The following is a 13958-nucleotide window of genomic DNA, read 5'->3' on the forward strand; positions in this document are numbered from 1 at the left end:
GTGACAATCTAAAAAATAAGAATAGCAACAAATGGAACGTACTTAGCAAGAATAAAATGGCACGTTTTAAAAAAATAAATAAAACTTTTACAAATCAAGCATAAAACAAAGCACTGAAGTAACCAAAATGGGGGGGGGGGGCAGGGTGGGCAGGAAATAAGCTTCATTGGAATAACTAAATTGATGTACTGAAAAGCAAAAAGAAATATAGATCCATCTAGGCTTAAGAAAGATTGAAATCTGGAAAGCAGCAACTAAGAGAGTGGCTGGAGAGCGCCTATGAAAAAGCACCTTTATTTATGCACTCTAAAATCATAGCAGCAACTGATGTCAGAATAATAACGCTGAGATTACAGAGTTGTATAGACGGGCCATTAAAGCTGTTTTGGAATAAACATTTTCCGGAAGTGATAAAATGATTCTCTGTGGCCAAAAACATCAGAATTAGAAATTTCATGGATTTAAAATATACCCTACAGCATCTTCTCAGATTGCTGAAGGTCCATGTCCTTAGCTTTGAATGGTTTCAACAGAAATCAAAATAGTTTTTCTTGAGATTACAGCTGAGTGGACAGAACTGGTGATACTGAGGACACAGGAGACAGACTTTCTACTGCCACTGTCTGATGTCCTCTAAAAGCTGGGCTATGCGCTTTAACTCATTATCTTATTTAATCTTCCAACAACCCTCTGAATTTAAGTACTATTATTAAATACACATTGTATCAGTGAGGACACTACTGAGGCATAAAAAGGAAAATTAACTAGTCTAATATAAAGAACTGCTACCCAATTCACCAGATATTTTCAGGGTATAGGTTCTGAAAATTACAGTTAGGAGTCAGCTTATAAGTCAGAGTCAATCCCATTCGTCTATAAAAGAACTGTAAAATGAATTTTTCTACTACCCTTCACAGTTCAGTGAAGCCTAGAATATTTTAAATATCTTAAAGACAGTCCTTCGGATGCAGCTTACTAACCAAACAAAAATACCTTGGACATTATCTGTAGTTCCAAAGTACTGAATCTTTTCTGTTCCTTACACAGGCTAAGTACCAAAGAATGTAAAACTGTAGTGCCTACTAGGGGGTAGTGCTCAATTCATCAGTAGTCAAGATGTATTTGTGGAATAAAGGTGATAACAGATATTAGATAAAAATATTATTCGGACCCAAACCAGGAAAAAAAGTTACCTGTTGGAAGCTGTCCCTTAGAAGTTGCTGGTCTTCAGGATGACAGAATTCTACAATATTCTTTCCTAAGAGTTCCTAAAAGGGAAAAAGAGTCAGATCGACACTTTTATGCGCATCTAACTCTCTGGCCCATTACAGGGGGCCTGGATTCCATTTCTCCTGTCTTACAATCCCATATTTTTTTTACTTTTTACGCCTACAGCATCTGGTCTTCCTAGGTGGTCTCCCATCCAAGTACGAACCAAGCCTGACCCTGCTTAGCTTCCAAGATCAGACGAGATCGGACTTGTTCAGGGTGGCATGGCCTTAGACTCATTTCTCCTGTCTTTATTTTAGGATTTTAGTAAGTGGGAAGAAAAAGAGAAATGGAATCTGCTAAGCAACTTGACGCTAGAGCATCTTTTTCAGAATATTGTACGTTTATTTTAACTGCATTTTTTACAGGTTTAAGATATAACTTACATATATCTCTCATCTTAAGCATACAATTTGATATCTATAGTAAAGTTTTACCCTTGTGTAACCATTACCACAGTCGTTTTAGAACATGTCCATTGCCCCAAAAGTTCCCTTGAGCTCCCAATCCCCTAGCCAATCACTAATCTGCATAACTCAAGATCACAAAGACTTTCTCCTATTTTCTTCTAGAAATTTTATAACTTTAGCTCTTACACATTTACACCTTTATGTTGATTTTTGTGTATAGTAGGAGGTAAAAGTCTAAGTTTTTTGGTTTTTTTTTTAAATTTGGATATCCAATTCTTTCATCACAATTTGTTTGAAAGATTTCTTTCCCTATTGAACAGTCTTGGCATCTTTGTTGAAAATCAGTTGACCATAAGTGTGAGAATAGACTCTACTCCGGTCTACTGATCTACAAACTTATCCTTATACCAACACCACACTGTCTTAACGACACCTTTATAACAGGTAGTGTAAATCCTCCAAATTTGTTGTTCTTTTTCAAGGTCTTTTTTTTTCACCAACCTCCTCCCACAACCACAGCCAGAACACCCTTCTGGCCACTATAGTTTTGAATGTTTACATAATGACTTATTTCTTGACTCAGGTATAGTGACCTGGTCTGCTGAATAAGAAATCTAAATAAAATGATAACTTGTGGGTTACTGTGCAAAAGCTTTAATTCAGGATTTGAGCAGAATGGCTTTACTAGAACTTGAGGTGATTATATGAATTATCAGAAGGTGGCCATAGCATTGTAACTAATTAAAATGAGCACTTCTGCATCATTATTATCTAGTATTAATATCAGTAACAAAAAACAAATACATATTCATACCTGCTGCTCCCACCTGGTTGCACAAACCATATTTTTCTAGATCTGATGATAAAAGAGATCATCTCTTTCTGAGCTGGGGCTGACATGTTTGGCTATCTCTCAACTACATGATCGAATAATCTTAACACAGCCAAGGGGAAACATGAGGCATAAGTGTCAATGGGGTAACGCCTCTAGCCCCTCACCTGTGGTTGGTAGCCAACAGTAGCCACACAGCGGTGATCCACGAAAGTGAAGAGTCCCTCAGTGTTGTGTCGAGAGATGAACTCTGTTGGTTGGCAAACATTACTCATGTCTGAGCAGTTGGGAGAACTAGTTACCTAAAAGTAAGGAGACGAAAATGAGATAAAATGACTCCATCCTTTACAGATGTAGCTCCCACCCCCTCATGGTCCCTTTACATAGATATGAAGCTCCCAGTTTTAGGAATCTCAAAACTTTCACATCTCATCCAGGAAGGGAAAAATGACAATCACAAACAGAGAGGGCGTTAATACCAACTCCACTCCCACACATGTACTCCTCACCAACTTTGTAAAGAAAGATAAAAATTCATTCAACCCCAAACCCACCTACTTTCATTTAGCTAGGCTGTGTTCATTATTCAGATTGGAAAATTATAGTCTCAAGTAATCAAGCTTATCTATTTTATGAGACGAATCGAAATAATTCCACTTCTCTATAGTCATGTGATGATAAAATGAAACAAATCTCTTCTCTTAGAGCAAAAGAAATTAGTTGGAAATAGAAAATTCGGCATTGCAAAGCTAAGTATGTAAAAGATAAGGGGAGAAGATCCCCTTCCTCTCTCATCCTCTTCAGTCTCTGCTAAATCAAAGAGAAATAACGTTAACTATGAATGCCATATTCCTCTAAATACTTGGAATTTTATAGAATTCTTCGTTCGTATTCAGAGAGAAAAATAACATGGACAAGTCCTGTTGGAGATTTCTTCTCAAAGAAAAGGGATCACATAGATGTAAAATATTCATGCTTGCCTGCAGTCTGCCGATGGCCACTAGGCAAAACTTGCTCCCCTGGCCGGCCTCTGGGTCATCGTCTGGGAGGGAGACACCTTCAGGAAGGTGAAGTTAAAAGATTTAAGAGAGATCTCAAACTCAACTGCCTTCAAAAGTCAGACAGGTAAAGATTTAAAATACATGTACATATGAAGAGACTAGGTATAAAACAATAAAGAGTGATGAAAGATAAGAATACAGGTACTCGTAGATAATAGAGAACAAACTGATGACCACCAGAAGGGAGGGGGTTAGGAGGATGGGCAAAAAGGTGAAGGGGATTAAGAAGTACAAACTCCCAGTTATAAAACAGTCACGGGGATGTATTGTGCAGCATAGGAAACACAGTCAATAATATTATAATAACTCTGACAGCGACACGGTTACTAGACTTATCATGGCGATCACTTTGTAAGGTATATGTTTTATCACTGTTTTGTATACCCGAAACTAATATAATATTGTATGTCAACTATAATTTTTTTAAAAAAAGAATAAAGGTAAAAACTACATAGAATATACCATCTACGCCAGATGTTTTAAGTATTTATATATTTCTATATATAAATTCATATATTTTACCCATATTAATTGTAATAAACTACAGAGTACAGGTCCCACCCAAAGTATTCTAAAAAACTATGCCAAACCAAACACATTCATTCTGTGACTGTATCATAGGCAAAGAACAGATGTCTTGCCCAACTTGTGATTTTTAAAGTAAGCAAACAACTGAAAATGAAATTAAACCAAACACCAATAGTTATTTATGTCCTTTGGAAAAGAGAGAAGCCAGTTTTAATGTTTTATGTGGAAATGGAAGAAGGTTGCATTTTCTCTCTACTCTGCAGTTACATTCTTTTTACCAAGAAAAATAGTATTTCTTTGAGAACTATACAGAAGTATGAAAGACCATGTATACCTCAACTGTATGATTTATACAGTATATAAGCTAAAAAGTTCCAATGCCATTACTTCTTAAAATTTACATTTAGCTATCATTTACTGGGTGCTTTTAGCTACCATATGCCAGGCCCTGGGCTGGGAGCTTTTCTTACATTAAATCTATACATCGTCATAATGCTACATGGGATATTTTATCTCCAAATTAGAAGAAAGAAACTGAAAGTTTTTTTATAAAGGTCAAGCAACTTACCCAAGGTTATACCATTAGGAAATAATAATGCCAGAATCAAATCCACATTGTTCCAAATCCAAAGTTTAATCTCTTACCAAAATACACCACGCTGCCTCTCTGTTCTCTCAGTTTCTGTCTCCCTACAGCACCCACTTCCAAATCGTATTCACCTAGCTGGGAGTAATGACATTGCTAAGGTTTGGAAATTCTAACGAGCCAGTTTAAAAAGCTGATCTCTCCACCCCGACCACCTTTCTCACATGCCCTGTTCAACCTCGAGTTCTAGTAAAGCTAATCTGCTCAGATCCTGACCTGAGGCCTTTGCAGAGAAAAGCCCCTTAACAAGTCGCTACAATCAAGCCATCTCCCCCTGTCCCCCAAAGTCCGGCTCCCACTTTAGAAAGCTTTCCATGTTAACTGTATTCAATTCCAACTGTCTCTTACACTCAAATACTTAGAACACTGGTATTCAGTATACCTTATTATGAATTTGCATGTTTAGAAACTACAATCTGTGACACAGCCAACACTGAGTCATTTTCAAGTCTGAGTAATCCATCTCTTCAACTGAAATATAAGCTCCGTGAGGGAAGGAAGGGGTCTACTTTTCTTTCCTATTCTCTTACAGTTTATATCAAAGTACATTTCATATACCAGGTACACATGATAAGTGTTAGTTCACTTTCTTGGATGCTGAGGATCCTGCTGCACCAACAGAGAAACCACAATCCGACTTTCCTACCTGCTGGGGGCCAGGCTTTGATGTAGCCTGTGCAGTGGACCACCACGAAGTGAGGCTCCCCATCCTTCACAGAGCCAAGTCCATTCCTAGAAGAATTACAGATGTGAGGAGAGCACCCTCCCCAGTAACACATACGAGGCACTGCTGGCTCAGAACCTTTAACTTTAGGTTCTTGGTTGTTTAGAACACAGGATGACTGTACTTGGATCTTTCCCACCCAAAAGCCAACATCATATTTTGACCCTTGCCAAAAAGTAAAGCATCTTAAAGGTACTACAGCGGGAGGAAAGCAGGGAAAGCAGTATGGCAACTTCTTTAAACAGGGTAAGCAAAAGCAGCTTTGGAAGTTCAGGAACATACGGCCAGGAAAAAGTAACTGGGGAGCGAGGGATGAGGGTGAGGGCTGCTGAAGGAAGTACTGTAGCAAGCAGCTGAAGAAGTGATGCTCTCTTTCTGTGCTTGGCCATCCCTTGCTTTTCCCCTGCTTAGGATCTCACCTGCATCTGTTCCTCACGAAGCTCAGCCTATTCATGGAGACTGGGTCCACAGAGCTACTGCCACACCTGTTACAATGAACAGAAAGATTAAAAGCAATTAAGCTGCACTAGCAAAGAATTTTCCATTCTTTAAACAGCCAAATAACAGGCTCTAGATATAACTAGACACAGAAAATTGGTAACAATATACCTAACGAGGAAGGATAAAGAAAAAAGATTTGGAATTTCTAAAACTTGTAACTTCTAGAATTTGAAGTTGAAATGTGCCAATGCTCTTCATGTGCAGATTCTCTACAGCAGGGGTCAGTATGATTTATCTCTAAAGGACCAGACAGTAAATATTTTCAGCTTTGTGGGTCATATGATCGGCTGCAACTAGTCAACTCTGCCATTATAGCATGAAAGCAGCCATAGACAATATGTAAACAAACGGCACGGCTATGTTCCAATAAAGTTTTATTTACAAAAAAAGAGCTGTGGTTTGCCAATTCTATTTCACAACCCAATCTATTTGATACATCTTATTATTTATCTTGCTCCTGCCTGTGTGTTTCCATCAGCCACCACATATTGGGACGCTTTCTCCCATCTTCTCTACTTTCCTCTCGTTTCTTTAAATTAATAAGAACAGATAAAACTTACATAGAACTTAATATGTGCCATGCACTAGTCTAAGCATCTTAACGTATATTTATCCGACTAATCCTCGTAACAACATTAAGTTGATATTAATATAACTCAACATTATTAGATGATGAAATCAAAACACAAAATAGTCATTTAATATGCTCACGATCTCAGAAGATAGTAAGAAGCAAACCCAGAAGCTACTCTAACCCAGAGCCACAATTCCATTTTGCACCTCTCCTAGGAAACTTTTCTAACATCCTACTCACCCCTTCTAATAAGCATCATTTCAGTACAATGTAGTCAGTTTCCATTATACAGCCTGAACTTATTATGTGATTTCAAGAGCTACCTTTTCTATCTACGTGAAAAATACCACCATCTTTTTTTCAGAATCCTAAAATGTATGGTATATAATTTATAAACACTAAATACTAAGAAAGACATAAGAAAATCCAAATTTCTACCACAAAAATATGCAGAAATGGTCTGAGTACATGGATGCTGTCTCGTGATGCACTGGGAAAAAATATTGGTTTTGGAGCCTGACTACTATGGATTAAAATAAAATCCTGTATCAGACAATACCTATGTAATCCTGAGAAGTTTCTTTGAGTCTGTTTTTTAATCGGTAAAATAGTAACCACGAATTCTACCCTACAGGGCAGCTGTGGGAAACAAGATGACAGACACAATGAACCTGTCACACCTGGCACTGGAGGAGTTGGGTAAACGTTAGTTCCCTTATCAAACACTTTATTCTGTGTTACAACCCATGTGGGTCTTGAAAGTCAAATTCAATCCAATGGAGACTTGGATTTAAGAGTTTAACTCCTGACTAGAAATCAAACCCTAAGCTCTTAATTCCTCCTATGTCAAATCACCATCTCCAGCTTGACACTCACCTCATACGGCAAATAAATGATCTCCTTGAGCCCATGCACATCCTCATGGAGGACTGCTGGCCTTCCTTTTTCACTGTTCCAGTCTTCAGATCAAGGATACGCCCTGAAGGAGAATGTGAAGAGCAGTCTGGAGTGCACTCTTGGTTATGGGAGAGACGGGGAAAGATACTGAAGGCAAAGATAAGTAAGTCATCTATTCATGCCCTTCAAGCTCCTTGTTTATAACAGGGCAGGCTAAAGGGGATGGATTTTTTTTTTTGAAGTCCAAAATACCTCAATTCCCACCAATAAACCTTACTCCTTATGTTCAAAGGTAGCAGTGGAGATAATCCTGTGCAGGGGAGGGCAGGAGTGGAAAACAGTGTGGACAAGCAAGAGGCGAGGCTACAACCTGGGTCTTCTTTTTATACACAAGCACGCACATATGTGTACATGCATACACAGACGAGCACACACACTCTGAGTGAATGTCACTGGTTTGAAAACATAATTTTATGTGCTTTAGAAACATCTATCTGAAACCAAAATTTTTATTACATAAAAACCAATGGGAACTTTGGAGAAAAAGCACTAGAAAAAGGAAATTCATTAAAAAGTGAGAAGAAAAACTAAAAACCAACATTAATATGATCATGATGGACTTTCCTGCATTTTATTTTAATTACCAGTTTTGATCTGCTTCCACTTTAAAATTTTTTCCAGAGTTGCTTAGAAGCAGATGTGACTTTTTTCCTTTAGCAAAACTCTGACAAAAAGACTAAATATCATTAAAATGGAGGGTGGTGGGGGACCAAAACCAAAAACAAGACAGAAAAACAGATACAGAAAAAAACCCTTATACACAGACTGGTAACTACTCCCCTCTAAAAAAAAAATCTATTATCACAGAACCTAGTACAAAGCCAAACCCAAGCAGAGAGAAAAGCAGAGAGAAAAACAGAGATATTTAATTCTTTTAGAATGGAAAAAAAGAAGTTTATTGTAGGGTTGGCCTTTACTGTTTTATTCACACTAATATTAAGATTAAAGTAAACTTTTAATGAGCATTGTCATTAACGAAACATTTTCTGAGGAGAAGCTATAAAGTATCTTATCGGCATGTGAATAAAAAGAACTGATTATATTCATTAAAGGAGAAAATTCTAGAAGCTGTGCCAGAGTCAATAAACAAATTTAAGAGCTAAAACACTTCTTATGTCTCAGAAAAAAGAGAAGGACTTCCTGTCATTTAACATCCACCTGTCGCATACCTGTCAGGGCATTTTCCGAGGTGGAAAGCTGCTCACGAAGTTTGTCTACGTCGTCGGGGTGCACCTGGTCATAGAGTGTGCTGCCGAACCAGTCAGACTGTGGCTGGTTCAAAACAGGGGTCACTGAGTCAGAGACATATACCACCCGGCCTGTCTCACACGAGACAATAAACAGAAAGCCATCTGCTGCCTCCAAGATCAAGTGTTTCAGTTCCTGACCAAAGAAGAGAAAAAAAAGTTAATACTGAACTCTGAAGAAACAAGTATTATTCATGGAAAGAAGTAAGACACTTCTGGCCCTAAGCATTTTCTCCATAAGCGACTGCTGGCTCCTGCCTGATCCACAGCCAAGCTCTGAGCCCTAAACGTAATCACCTTGGCTGACAGGATAGATTTTTCCAACAGGTATTTCCTCAATGTGTCTATGTCACTATCCACCTCATCTGCTTCATCTCAGGACTCAAGAAGGGGAATAAAAAGACTTAGTACTACCAGTGATTGAGCTCTTGATTTCACCCCCTCTGGTCTCCTTTTAGGATCTTCCTCTACAAATATTCCCATTTTTCTCTCTCTTTCCTCTCAGACCTATAAACATGATCAAGCTTTCTCAATTCTATACAAATCTTCCCTCAACTTGGCCCAATTCAGCTCTCATGCCAACATCACATACTAATGTTAGAATCACTGGCTCTATCCTTTTACCTTTCATTTCTCAACCCACTGCCGTCTTCACTCTAAACCACAGCATTCAGGTTTTTTCCCCAGGAGGTTGCTAATTGTCAACTTAAGTCCCCTTTCCTGAGTCGTTATTATTTTTATCTCTGCAGAATCTGACAATGTCGTCCATTCTATCCTTTGAATTTCATTTTCCCCTAGCCCCTGTGACTCCACACTCCAACTTTTGCTTGCTTTCTAAATGCCCCTTCTCTGCTTCTGGCTCCCTTTCCTTGTTCAAGTCTTAATTGTAGGCATTTCAAAGATTCTATCTTAAGTTCTCTTCCCTATTCCCACCACGCCCTCTCCCTGAGAGAGTATGTCCACTCCTCGCTCCTATGAAAGGAGAGCCCAGTCCACTGCTCTATGCCTGCCTGACCCTTTCCCTTGAGCTTTAAGCAGTATCTGTTAAACATCTCCAAACAGGCGCTCCAGACAGCAACTCCACTTCAGCATCTCCAGACCTGCCATTACTTCCCCTTCCAAAAATCCGTCCGTGCTCGTCCAGCGTTCATTCCCTTTAACAGTTATCACCTTCCTCTCAGGCTCTGAGCCCCTAAAATCTAACTACACTTCAGCAATAACTCAGTTTTATCAATTCTATTTCCCAATACTATGTCACTGTCTTAGCCACCTTATGCCAAGACTAATGAAGTGGTCTCCCTTTCTCTCTCTCTAATGCATCCTTAAAATGTTTCCAGGTCTACTATACTTTTTAGATGGCTCTCCACTGCCTAAAATTAAAAACTAAATCCTATGACACCTAAATATTCCATCATCAGGTCCCAGCCTACCTTCCTATTATCATCCCTTCCTACTACCAAGTAGGCACGCAAAACTACTTGATTTCTTTGTGTAACCCAATCATTTTCACTAGGCTTTTGCTCAGGTTATTCCCAATATTTACAACACTATCCCCCTACTCTATTTCTCATATTTGCACTGCTACAGGACTTATTACCGCACCCATCTCATAGAACTGATTCTGTGTTTATATTACGATTTCCACCAGTGACAATCTCTCAACATTCTTTACATTTCTCACACCACAAAGCACCTGGTCAGCCCACAACAGGTGCATAACGGGAGATCGTTGAATCAATATCTGCATATGTGTTGTTGGAACAATTGATAAACAATTTTGATGTACATATATATAAAATCTGTGCTCTATGTGCTTTCACTGAGACCATCCTATTCGAAAAGTTCTTCTTTTTGCTTTCTTCCAAACTGTATTCTTTCCTTCTTTCTAATGCTTGGACTAAAAGAGTGGCATCACAGGTCAGTTTTTTTCTTCCTTATACTTCCTGGATTTTCCATATTTTTCTGCAATAACCATGTCCTATTTTTAATAATCAAGACAGGACATGGAACATGGCTTTCTTACTCTTGGGCATCTCTGCTGACCATCCTTGCTCAGGCCAGGGCAGTCTATTCACTTTAGCCATCTCTCCGGTATACACCTACTATATCTAGTCCCATGCAAATCATTTAGGTGTTTTTTAGTATATGTGTGCCAAAGTGAGCACTCATACTTTTTTAAAGGCATTTCTTCTCTGTATTCATTTTCCTATCATTTTTCACTTATGCGTGTATCTTGCCACTCACACATTCGTATTCAGACTGAGTTTCTGAAAGGCTAGATATTTTGCCCTCTCTAGTCTTTTCATAGTGCGTCAAAGATAACAGCACGTCTCTAGGCACTGACGACTCTAAGACTCCTTTTATCACTAAGACTGGAAGCTGCTTCGGGAACAAGAAATAAAATTTCTTCCACCTCCTGCACCCCTCAAGCCCAGGAAGATGGCTGGGCACATGGGCACAGTCATCTCTTCTCCCTGTGCCTCCACTGACTGTTCTTCTTTCATCTTCCAGGCTGCGTTCATGAGCGACGTCCTAAAATACTGATAAGCTTTTCGCAAGTCTTCTCTATTTCTCACTGTCCCAATGCTAATAAACGTTATAATCAGGGATCAAAACTCACTTTCCTATGGTCTGAATTTTTCCCTTCAGAGCCGATTTCTTGTCCTTTGAACAATCTACAGCCTCGGCTCTACTCCGACCCCCACTTTTCAGGATTACGGTCATCTACTCCAAAAAGATGGAAACTGTCAACAGATTCTAGATTCTCAGAGCTGTACATCCCAGAGACCTGATCAGTGAGGAAAGATGGCTTGTAGGTGCCATCAGTGGATGTGTTGCCAGTGCCTCGCAAAGACTTCATGTGAGAAACCGCCATGCGTAAGATGGTTAGCTTGTCTGGTTTTCGAGCCAGGGCACTACAGGTGGGCACCATGTCTGACAGTTCTGTGATGTAGGCTGTCATCTTGTTCCGCCGCCGCCGTTCAATTTCACTATGATTTTCCCTGCACAGAGAAAGGAGAAGTCCCATCCAGGAGGTCACATCTGGCCATTTGGGAGCAGGGAGAGTGCTACAGATACCAAGTGAACTGCTGAAGGAATGTGGTATTTAGATTTAGGAGTGCTTTAGTCTCAGAAGTTAGAGTAAGGTTTGCCAACCTCCTCATGCAGAGCAAGCGTGGAACAGAAACTAACGAGGCAGACAGAGAACAAGCAGATATGAACAGTTCTATCGCCTGGAAATTTTACCTTCTATGTAAATTACCACTCCCTCAGAACGAAAAATGTTTTAAGAAATGACAGTCTTAAAAAGATGTTGATTTTATTCACAAAGTTCCTGAAACATAATCATGGCTTGGTTGCCTCCATGTTTACTAATTCAATTTTTTAAAGCCTAAAAACATAAAATGACCAATTTTTTCCAACACAAGTATGTTGCTCAACAGTTGATAGAAGAATTGATGGTAAAGACACCCTTGGTCTATAGAATGTTGTTGGTTGTAAGCGTCTTATTCTCAACACTAGAAGACAGAATTAGAAAATTTTGAAGTTTTCTTTGTCCCAGGTAATGCACGAAGTTGTACCTTCTCTATCTCAGTGGAGTTAATGCTGGTGCACTGAGCTCAAGCGACTCTAAGATACCATCTACTAGAGGTCCCTTACATGCTCCCCAGTTTGGGACAAAGTGAACTGAAGAGTATGGGTGGAGCGGGGAAGGACGTAAAGGCCTAAAAACAGACATCTGTACTTCATCAGGGGAAGTACACCACACCTCTAATACTGATGTCCTCAAAATCAAGATAGAATGATATCATTGTTAAAAATAATCCACTAGTTTTCAAGTTGGACTTCTGAAAAGCCAACAGTCTCGCAGCGTCTGCCACGGGGAGAGAACCAGCGACAGGCTGCGTTCCTGCTTTCACTTGGGCAGCTTTGCTGTATCTTTTCTTTACTTCTATTACACTTAAGGATTCTATTTGAACAAAAATTCTTTGTCGAAACAAAAAGAAAAAAGAAAACAACTAATGTAACATAAACCTCTTCCCGAGAAGAGCAAACTAAAGTCAAGCAGTTTTATCAAGTGACTTTCCCGAGAGCTGCCTTCGCACCCAACGAATGCAATGCTCCTCCCACCATACGTGCTGCTCAGTTTTCTGGAGAGTGAGGCACTTAGTAGGAGGCATGAGTTGAAATGGTGGCAAAATGAGCTTGTGACCCAGTTGAAAGAGGTAATGGCAGATAAGAGGGCAGAAAGTAGTAAAAATAAATGTTGGGATCAATGAGCTGTCTCGTACTGAGTCGTCCCAAATCAGAGACCATAAAATAAAAATGGGGGCACAACATTTCTTCTGCAATATTTCTTCCTTCTCGACAAGAGTCTCCTTTCTGAATGGAGAAAAGATCTCACCATACAGGCCCGTATTCAGTTACTTTGTCTGAGAAACATAAAATTCTACTCTCAAACTTAAAGCACCTATTTTCCTAGTATCTGACAGATTTCTGACACCGAAGTCCAGAAGGCTGATCTTTCAAACAGCCACATCAAGGATGCTGAAACTTTTCTGGGAAACCACAAAAGATTCAATCACCAAAGCGACACCAGAACTGCTGTGACATAGTAATTTAGGCTGTGAGTCTACACAGAAAATATGGGTGAGCTTTCCCAAACGGTGTGGAGTAAATGCTGAGGCCCTTTGAACTCAATGCAAACACACGTATATTGATTAGTTTTCTGATAAAAGAGTAGTTTCCTGCTACAACACGAACTGGCACAGCTGCATTGTTTCAAAAAGCTTTTTTATTCTGTGAAACTTAGTGCTGAGATAAAGAGGAAAAGAGAAAACTATAAAACTAATAGCAATTTCTTAAATTCCTAAGTAAAGTTCTCTCAACTCACCACCCACTTGCTGACAGGGGAAGCTGAAATTCCTATTATACACAAACTTCTAAAGAATCTTGTCCCCTCTTGCCACAGATAAAGAAGAACACAAGAAAAAAGGGAAGAAAAGAACAGAGGAAGAAAAAGGGTAGAAAAAGCAGCGTCATCTGCTTCATCATGCTAAAAGATACTGTTCTCCTACCTGGCAAGTCTCTCTTTATCCGCAGAGCTCTGCTCATCATCCGACCTAAAAACAGAATTAATGAACTAAGCTAAAATTTAAATAAAAAGGAAGGAAGGAGTGAAGGAAGGAAGGAAGGAAGGAAGGAAAGA

At 39.3% G+C, this 13958-nt stretch overlaps 1 protein-coding gene and 1 pseudogene across 1 annotated transcript in view; both read right to left on the reverse strand.

The window, feature by feature from the left end:
* The window catches only part of ARNT (aryl hydrocarbon receptor nuclear translocator), a 53236-nt gene that overhangs the window by 9729 nt on the left and 29549 nt on the right, over nt 1–13958 (reverse strand). The window contains exons 5-13 of the mRNA XM_023521844.1: nt 13828–13872; nt 11538–11751; nt 8672–8885; nt 7422–7524; nt 5890–5955; nt 5393–5478; nt 3492–3568; nt 2679–2813; nt 1178–1268 (exon numbers count right to left, since the gene is read on the reverse strand). Coding sequence (XP_023377612.1) covers nt 1178–1268; nt 2679–2813; nt 3492–3568; nt 5393–5478; nt 5890–5955; nt 7422–7524; nt 8672–8885; nt 11538–11751; nt 13828–13872 — 1031 coding nt within the window. The remainder of the gene's footprint in view (nt 1–1177; nt 1269–2678; nt 2814–3491; nt 3569–5392; nt 5479–5889; nt 5956–7421; nt 7525–8671; nt 8886–11537; nt 11752–13827; nt 13873–13958) is intronic.
* Nucleotides 1387–1505, reverse strand: LOC111730555 (annotated as a pseudogene).

The sequence above is a fragment of the Pteropus vampyrus genome, unplaced genomic scaffold (genome assembly GCF_000151845.1).
Source record: "Pteropus vampyrus isolate Shadow unplaced genomic scaffold, Pvam_2.0 Scaffold319, whole genome shotgun sequence".
NCBI classification, from domain to species: domain Eukaryota; kingdom Metazoa; phylum Chordata; class Mammalia; order Chiroptera; family Pteropodidae; genus Pteropus; species Pteropus vampyrus.